This window comes from Salvelinus sp. IW2-2015, linkage group LG3, assembly GCF_002910315.2.
Source record: "Salvelinus sp. IW2-2015 linkage group LG3, ASM291031v2, whole genome shotgun sequence".
Lineage (NCBI taxonomy): Eukaryota > Metazoa > Chordata > Actinopteri > Salmoniformes > Salmonidae > Salvelinus > Salvelinus sp. IW2-2015.
In genome coordinates, this window is record NC_036840.1 from 419,641 (window position 1) to 429,799 (window position 10,159).

General features: G+C 44.0%; 1 protein-coding gene across 1 annotated transcript in view; it reads left to right on the top strand.

Annotated features, from left to right (window-relative positions):
• Window positions 1-9,700, top strand: part of LOC111955569 (apoptotic protease-activating factor 1) — a 76,357-nt gene extending 66,657 nt beyond the window's left edge. Inside the window, 1 exon segment of the mRNA XM_070436413.1 lies at window positions 9,533-9,700. Coding sequence (XP_070292514.1) covers window positions 9,533-9,700 — 168 coding nt within the window.
• Window positions 9,701-10,159: the final 459 nt, after the last annotated feature.

Here is a 10,159-nt window from a genome sequence, read left to right on the forward strand (position 1 = left end):
CCTAATACAAGCCTGCAATATTAACATAGACACACAAACATTATCTCACTATACAGCCTGCCAGTATTAACATACTGACACGACACAAACATTACTCTCAGTATACGAAGCCTGCATATTAACGTACTGAACACAAACATACTCTAGTTAACAAGCCGCAATATCTAAGTACTGACACACAAACATGCTCTCAGTATACAAGCGCTGCATATTAACATACTGACACACAAACATTTACTCTCATATACAGGCCTGCATATTAACATTACTGACACACAAAACATACTCTCAGTATACAAGCCTGCCATATTAACATACTGACACACAAACATACCTCTCAGTATACAAGCCTGCATATTAACATAGAGCCAACACAAACATACTTCTCAGTATACAAGCCGCACATAACATACTGACACACAAACATACTCTCAGTATACGAAGCCTGCATGATTAACATACTGACACACAAACATACTCTTAGTATACAAGCCTGCCATATTACACATAGACACACAAACATACTCTCAGTTATACAAGCCTGCATATTAACATACTGACACACAAACATACTCTTCAGGTATACAAGCCTGCATATTAACATAACTGACACACACAAACATACCTCAGTATACAGGGCTCTGCAATATTTAACATAGAACACAAACATACTCTTCAGTATACAAGCTGCATATTAACATACAGACACACACAAACATACTCTCAGTATACAAGCCTGCATATTAACATACTGACACACACAAACATACTCTCAGCTATACAAGCCTGCATATTAACATACTGACACACAAACATACGCTCAGTATACAAGCCTGCATATTAACATACTGACACACAAACATACTCTCAGTATACAGGCCTGCCATATTAACATAGAACACACAACATTCTCTCATATACAGGCCTGCATATTAACATACTGACACACCAAACCATCTCTCAGTTATACAAGCCTGCATATTAACATACTGACACACAAACATTACTCTCAGTATACAGCCTGCATATTAACATAGAAACACAACACATACTCTCAGTATACAGGCCCTTGCATCATTAAGCATAGAAACACAAACATTACTCTCAGTATACAAGCCTGGCATATTAACATAGACACACAAATAATACGCTCAGTATACACGCCTGCATATTAACATACAGACACACAAACATACTCTCAGTATACAAGCCTGCCATATTAACATACTGACACACAAGACATACTCTCAGTATACAAGCCTCGCATATTAACATACTGACACACACAAACATACGCCTCAGTATTACAAGCCTGCATATTAACATTACTGACACACACAAACATACGCTCAGTATACAATGCACATTGCATGTATGTACTAGTAGCAGCAGAGCAGCAAACGATGACGGCCGGAGTTAACAAGCCCTGCTACTTTCCCTTAAAGAGCCCTACGTATCATCACCTATCATCCTCTACATACTATGCCCTTTCCTCGACGTCCCGCTAATAAATGCCCTCCCACTCATTACTTGCACACCATAACACAGAGGCTCACTCTTCTTCGTGCCTCTCTCTTCCTATTGCACTTAAACATAGACGCACATAGTTCCTCCACATACCTCCACTTCCCTCCAACAAGTCAATCTGGTCACCAGTATACTAACAACATTTAGTCAGTCTTTGTCGCCTGCTTTCCTGATGAAGCCCTTTCCCTCTCTTCCCTAAAGCCGCGTCGCCTCTTCTTCCCATAGATTATGTGTGTAGGACTGCCTCTGTTCCATTCCCTCATCTAAATTTAGAATCTCCACCTGATATACGATCTCATCTCATCAAGTGTCCCACTTGTTAGCACACGATCTTTCCACGTAGAGAGCCGCCCCTTTCCCTCTGGCCCTCTCCAGTCACTAGCTCTGCTGCTAGCAGGATTGTGGAACCATCTTCTTCTCTAATCCTCACCATGAGTACTCGCTCACACTCAGAGTGGGCTGACTAAAGCGCGACAACTGGAGCGATCACGACAGTAGTAGCGATCAGTGACGATGTATTACAGAACACACGCACTATACGAGTAGATGCCCCTCATCCAATACGCTCATCAGACAGACACAGATGGAGTATACAACCGCAGATAACTCCACGACATGTGACAGGAGACATATGCAGTAAGCTACTGCTTCGGAGACATAAACAAGCCGTGATTTTGGTCAGTAACGGAGTCGGAATGGGCCAGACACCATTACATAATGATTCTTTCACGTACATCTGGATGGTTGTCAGTTTTATACATGCAGCGCACTCATGCTGAGTCTAATGCTGATCTAGAAGACAGAAGAACACAGTATCCATCGATAGGGGCTCATCTTCCCTCCATGACATCGACTAACACGCCGCCCGAAGTTCTCCGATTTGAAGGTCTATGTTATCAAGTTCTATATCTATTATCTTTATATCTCTACCCAGCACGCTTCAGCTAGCACATTAGATGGCCACGCCACTAAGTCACTCCTCCCTCAGAAAGGCTGTGTTGTCTGTGGTGTACCGTATTTTAGCAGTCGACATATGTGTCACAGTGCATTGCTCTGTTTCAGCACTGCGCGCGACGATGGCGAGCCTGGTCTCGTCTCCCGAATCATGTACAACCGCTGGTCCCTCGGTGTCGCCCTCCATATCGCGCGCGCGATACGAGCGGCAGTACGGTGTTAAAATGTCACCATCTCTAAGTATATATGCGAAAGTCAGAGTACTGTCTGGCGACCACACCACCATAACTCTATAAGCTTTACAGTACGGTCTAAAACTTGCCGCTTTGCCACATCTCAATCAAATTAATTTGTGTGACATTGTGACTGCAATAAATGAATACAGACTGCAACCAAATGCGAGTGTTAGTTATACACTACTAATATCTCTTGTAGTACACCATATGGCCCACCCAACACTTTAATTAAGTTTATACTAATTGTCAAATTAGTATACATTGCTCTGAGCCTACCCTAATGACATTGCCATCATATGCGTTGACAAATTCGCTCTGACCATCTTGTTATGAATACATGTTCATTAGCCACTTTAAAACATGGCACTTTACACGCCCAACAGACTCCCTCATCAGCACTCTAGCTCTCCTCCTCCCCCTCCCTGCCCTCCCGCTCCTCCGAACGCACCCTAGATCTGTAGGCATGAATTACCTAAGATTAATACCCGAGAATGCTATAATTTTTAGACTATTTTTTGAGGGAGCCTAGAAGCTTAATGATTTCCTGGCTTACCGGCATGTCAAATAATCGATTAGAACTAGTAAGCTCGTGCATATCGTTTGTTCTGCTTTTGTCCTCCTTTTTCAAGCATAGGTCGTTTCAAGGCCAGTATTGCGAGTACACTCGTTTTGGTTCAGCTAGGTCCGTGTTCAGGCTAGCCTGTGTTGCGGCTAGGCATCAGGCTGAACTGAAGCATGGCTGACCCTTTAGCAGAAGCCACATGCTTTCTCTTCTCTCGTCTCTCTGGCGGTTCTTAGAGTTGTGTCGAGGATTGTGAGTGGTATGTAGCTCCATCTCCCTCTCTTGTCATATATCCCTCGTGCTTATTCACACGATTGTCCCATTCGGAAGAGTGTCTTCGCTTGCTGGGAAGAGTTGTACTGTCTATAATTCTGAACTCTCCTTGCTCGGCGTGGTCCTTCTTCGTATTCTCATTCCCTTGCTTTGTTGTGGCGTCTGACTCTTTATTCTCAATGCCCAGTTGCATGCGTGAGGTCGTAGCTGCTATTATGTCGCACTCATCCCTTGCTGGTGTCTGTCTTTATTCTCATCCCTTGCTGCGTGATCGTCTGTCTTTATTCGTCAGTGCCTTGTTGCTGCGTGGTTGCTGTCTTAATTATTCTCATCCCTTGCTGGTGCGGTCTGTCTTATATTCTCATCGCACTTTGGCTAGGGTTTGGTGTGCTCACCTCGCGGGTGGTCGTGTCTTCTTTATTTCATATCATCCCTTTGCTGGTGGTCTGTCTTTATTCTCATGCCGCCAAATCGTTTCTACGAATGCATATAGCTGCTCTGCTTTCTCATATCACAGATACCCTTTCCGATAGAGGTGTCTGCTCTTTTTTGAATTTCTCATCGCGATTGATCCTAGGAGATACAATATGAAATCCATTCATTACTCATCTCTTGATAACTAGGGGGATGTCGTGGTCCGTTGATTCTCTATCTCATTCCCGTTGGCGGTGTCTTGGGAGTGTCGTCTTCCCTTGCTGGTGGTCCTGTCTTTATCGATAATTCATCCCTCGTGCTATAGGTTGGTATGCGGCTGAGTGGTTGAGTGCTGTCTTCTATTCGCGTACATCCCTTTGCTGAGTCGGAGCTCTGTTCTTTTTTATATCTCATCCCTTGCTTTTATAGGCTCTTTTCTTATTACACTACTCCAATGCCCTTGCTGCCGTGAGAAGAGTCATTCGAATCAAAAGAGATACAATTCCACCACAGAGCACACAATCGCTGATTATGGACAGATAGCATCAAGGCATTAATGGGCTCAGCGCACCACAACGAACAGGATGTGCCTGTGGGGAATCGGCAGAGTTTTATTGTTGCATGCTGACAGTCTGATGGAGACTTAACTCGATCGTAGCTTCTCCCTTATTCTCGAAGGCGATGTATCGTGTGCTCTGCGTGGAGTGTGGCGGTTTACACTCTCTGACCACTCCTCCATCACTGCTCTGTAATGCTGGTACACTATATGGCGAGTAAGCGGAGATTAGGTGTACTATTTGTATTCTGTTACGTGGTCCATAGCCGAATCACCATAACCACGATAGACAACGCGTCTTCTCTCTCTCCGTTTACTGTGTACAGCATGCGCCAGGCCACTTATATCTCTCTATACACGAACACTCGGCTCCTATCAGCCACTGTCGGCGAATGACTTCATTTCCAATCTATTTGATGTTCCCTATCATAGATTGATATGCGCTTTTGGTGTTTGGACGAATATAGCCTCGCTAGATGATCTATCTTACAATAGTCATGTGAGAGTCAAATGCACCGTTTGGTCTGTATTGGTTGAGCAGTGGCCAAGTCGTGAGTAGGCGTTTTTCGTGATGTATAACATGGTAAAGCCTATACGTGTGAGGTGACTTTGTGACGTATGTAATACTCGGAAGAATACTACTGTGCTCAGATACTGCAACAGTATGCCTGCACACCGCGCACTCCTCGAGGTGAGACCAGACTTATCGATGTACCCCATCTATGTTTCCTCGAGACGCCCACAGTTAAATATACCAATTCTCGCTGTCCAATGATTGTTAGAGGTTTAGAAAGCTGGCTGGTTCTCCCTTCCACTAAGTGGAATATGAGGAAAGTTGGAAAATTCCGATGTTCTGCAGGCGATGATAGATGTGGTGATGATACTGTCTGTTCTTCATTGGCTTGAATGAAAGCAGCTTGACACTGTGAATGATCTATGTCTGGAAGGATAAGGACATAATATTAACAGGATTGGCAGTCTTCGTCTTATCAAACACCTTTCCCGGCGCTGAACAAAGATATGCTACACACTTATTGAGTGATTGATGAAATTATCTGTGAGTGCTCTTTTATGGGGATAGTGGACACCCTACATCCACTCACTTCTCTCTCTCAGTATACAAGCCTGCATATTAACATACTGACACACAAACATACTCTCAGTATACAAGCCTGCATATTAACATACTGACACACACAAACATACGCTCAGTATACAAGCCTGCATATTAACATACTGACACACACAAACATACGCTCAGTATACAAGCCTGCATATTAACATAGACACACACAAACATACTCTCAGTATACAAGCCTGCATATTAGCATAGACACACAAACATACTCTCAGTATACAAGCCTGCATATTAACATACTGACACACACAGGCTCATTCTAGTGTACTGTATGCACTCTAGCATAAGCTAATACTCACTAGACACACACACAGTACATATACTAACACATTTAGTCAGTGCGTGTGTGTGTGTTAGACTGGTTGTTATTCTATATTAGGATATCCAGATATCATCATCATCATCATCAGTGTTCATTTTAGAAGACTTGGCAGGAGGGGGCAGCAAGCTGTGCTGTTGGATTGGAAAGTTTTCTAACTCATGAGAACTCAAGATGGCACAAACACACACACACACACACACATACAAGTTACAAACACACGCACATGAAGAAAAACAGAGCTTACAGTACACGTATGCGCACACACACACACCAGGACATTGCATCTTTCTGCTTCGCTAACACCATCATAAATCAATGGCAGCACAGTAATAGTGTTCATATCAGCAGCACCATCTGTTCTACAGAGGACACACACATTCCATCATGACTTGTACTGCAGTATTCTCTTGGTGGTCATTAGACCTTTGTCAAATAAGGCCCCTCTTGTAGTGTGTGTTTCTGTGTGTACCTATAGTACAGTGACTCTGTCCCTGTCATGTTCGTTCCCTCCCTTGCCCCTGTCTTCCCCTGCATCACCCCATATGTACACACTGTCCCCAACACACAGAAAAATACTGCAACAAACATCTTACATGTAAAATTGCACGACTAAGATCTCTTCGGCAAAACGTCAAAATTAATGACAGATTTCTTGGAATAATTCAGACTATTTTGAGGAAGTATATCCTGGCTACGGCATGTCAAAATGGACAAACATGACTATTTCTGCTTTTTCCTCCTTTATCAAGCATAGGTCTTTCAAGGCAGTATGCGAGCACACTCGTTCGGTTCAGCTAGCCGTGTTCAGCTAGCCGTGTTCGGCTAGGCATCAGCTGAACTGAAGCATGCTGACCCCTTTAGCAGGAACCACATGCTCTCTTTTCTCTCTCTCTCTGGGGTTAGAGTTTGGAGGATGTGGAGTGAAGTACTCTCCTCTGTCATTCTCGTTCTCTTTATTCGGTCTCTTCTCATCCCTTGCTGGTTGTCTGTCTTTATTCTCATCCCTTGCTGGTGGTCTGTCTTTATTCTCATCCCTTGCTGGTGGTCTGTCTTTATTCTCATCCCTTGCTGGTGGTCTGTCTTCTATTCTCATCCCGTTGCTGGATCTTTCGATCAAAGGATATTTACAAGAGAGATTGAGTTTGAGAGACTAGGAGTTTTGTGCGCAATGTGTGTGTGGGGGGAGCTGTTTTCTTTCCTCTGAGACTTAATCACATTCCTCTCTCCTCTCAGTATGGGGTACCACCTCCTCCATCACGCGAAGCTGTCAAATAGGAAGAATAGTACTTTATTTTTATATCCATCCGTTACTACAGAAACCCTTCTCTGTTGTCAAAAGCAGCAGGCCACGCACACAGACACACCACTCCAATGTGCAGCACTACCTAGAGTTATCGAGGGTTAAGAGCATTGCTGAAAGCAGTAACTATCTATATCCATGGCTCCATATCTGTGTTGCCCAGTCTGGGATTAGAATCAGCAGTCTTACAGCTACAGTACAGGGTTTATTTATTAATTAATCGCCTCACTGTCTATCTCTCTCCTCTCTTCAAATATGTATATGGAAATGGAGGGTGTGTGAAAAAGGAGAGGGGAGAGAATAAATGAGAGATGGAGAGAAAGAGATACATTTAGAGACCAAAGAGAGAGAGAGAGAGATCTTAGTGGTGGTTCGAATATTGAGAGACCTTTGTCTTGTTGTGTTTGCATGCTTATGTAACCGCTGTGTGTGTGTGTGTGTGACACAGGGATCTGAAAGGGAATCACTACCGGACCTTCTCCACTACCTTCTCTCCCTTTCCTCCATCTCTCCTTCTCCTCCTTTCCTCCATCTCTCGCCTCCTCTTCTCCACAGAAGCATACCTCATTAAGTCAAAACAGACATCTCCTGTTCCGTCCTAATTTGTTTAATGAGACCTCTCCATTCCTCAGTCTTTCATAGATCTAGAACAGTCAGCTTGAGGCCCTAGGAGCTCAGTCACCCCACTTCACTGCAGCCCGGTCGCATTACGCTGCACACACAGTGGTGTTGGTATTCCACAGACCGTGGCCTAAACCCCTGCAGAGGTTTGTAGTGTACAGACCGAGCCATTACACAGCATGGGCCTCACACTCATATGACTAGAGATAGGGGGGTACAGTGGCAGACAGTCAGTCAGACACAGAAATATTAATGATGATACAAATCCTCAAACACAAACAAAGGGGTCTCATTTGCAAGCTGTACTTGCAGGGGAATGGAAAATGAGACCCCTTTTGTGTGTTTGAGGAGTTTGTATCATTCATTAATATTTCTGTGTCTGTGGTGTGTTGTGCGTGCGTACATGTGTCTGCGTGTGACGAATGTATGTGTTTACTTGAGTACGATGGTACAAGGATACTACTAAATCTGCAACAGTGACGCTGCCACACACTCTCTCGGAGACAGACTTGTCCTGGTTTTTTCCTCAGACCACAATAACAGCTAGGTCTTATTCTGACTTGGCTGGTTTTGTCACGATCGTCGTGAATAACATTCAGACTAAAGCGCAGCGTGAAATCGGTTCGACATTTATTAGAAGTGAACCGCACAAAAACAATAAAGAGCAAACGACACGTGAAGCTATGGAGTGCTCACAGGCAACTACACATAAACGAGATCCCACAAAACACAGTGGGGAAATGGCTGCCTAAATATGATCCCCAATCAGGACGACGATAAACAGCTGCCTCTGGATTGGGAACATATCCAGGCCAACAGAAATAAAACAACCTAGATTACACACCCTAGTCACACCCCAACCTAACCAAAATAGAGAATAAAAAGGCTCTTTATGGTCAGGGCGTGACAGGTTTTTTCTCAGACCCACAATAACAGCTGGGTCTTACAGTCGTGACTTGGCCTGATTTTCCTCAGACCCACAATAACAGCTGGTGTAGGAAGCTGCTAGGTTTCTCCCTTCCACTAATGGAATTGAGGAAGTGGAAATATGTTCCGCAGGGAGATAAGTGGTGTGATGATACTGTCTGTTTTCATTGGCTTGATAAAAGAGCGAATATAGAATATCTATCTGGAAATGTGGAAGATTGGCATGTCTTCGTTTGAGACACCTCCCGCGCGCACACTTGATATGATTGACTTGGTGTCTTTGATAGTGGATTCCTGAGAGGTGGAACTTCAATGAAAAAATTACAGCTTAGCAGGTCGCATTAAACAGAATCGGTTAGCAAAACTGTGTGTGTGTGTGTGTGTGTGTGTGTGGCTGACAAGACCAAACTGCATCACTGATCTATTTATCAGAAGGGCTCTTACAGGGTACTGTACATCAGTGGTAGGAGCTTAGAGACGCACTTAAACTGATAACTAACTCTGTCTGTCTCTCTCACCCTCTCTCATTATCTCACTCTCCCTCTCTTGCCCCTGCTCTCTCTCTCTCTCTCCCTCTCTTGCCCCTGCTCTCTCTCTCGCTCTCCCTCTCTTGCCCCTGCTCTCACTCTCCCTCTCTTGCCCCTGCTCTCTCTCTCACTCTCCCTCTCTTGCCCCTGCTCTCTCTCTCACTCTCCCTCATAGTGGTGGAACGTGGAGAAAGGAGAGGCCCTCCAGACCTTCTACCCGACAGGAACCAATCTGAAAAGGATCCACGTGTCACCTGACTTCTCCACCTTCGTCACCATCGACAATATCGGAATCCTCTACATCCTGAAGAAGGTGGAATGAGAGGGAGGCATAGCGCATTAGTCTAAAGTGGTTTCCTTATAGCGCATTAGTCTAAAGGTGGGTTTTCCTTATAGCTGCATTAGTCTAAAGGGGGCGTAACTCAATAATGGAAATAGTTCTCGTCTCTCCTTGCATTGATCTGAAAGAGCCGACAGGTGAGAGCCAATGTCGTTAGTCATCTGCCATGTTGTTTAGCCTGCGTTTCAGATTCAGAGTAGGTGAAGAACAGGAGATCTGCTAACGGGAAAAATTCATCATTTTCTACTGTCTCTTTTCTTCAGCATGCCATAACAGTCACAACAAAATGTATATCCTACACAATGAACTATTATGCTTTTCTTATGTATCAGGGGACCATAGAACAAGGGCATTTTTGATTCTTTCTGCACGGGGTAAATTGCATGCAATATGGACAGATTTTTTCCCTGTCTTTTTAATAGGAAAATCTATATTATAATGAAATGCACCAGCATTATCTGT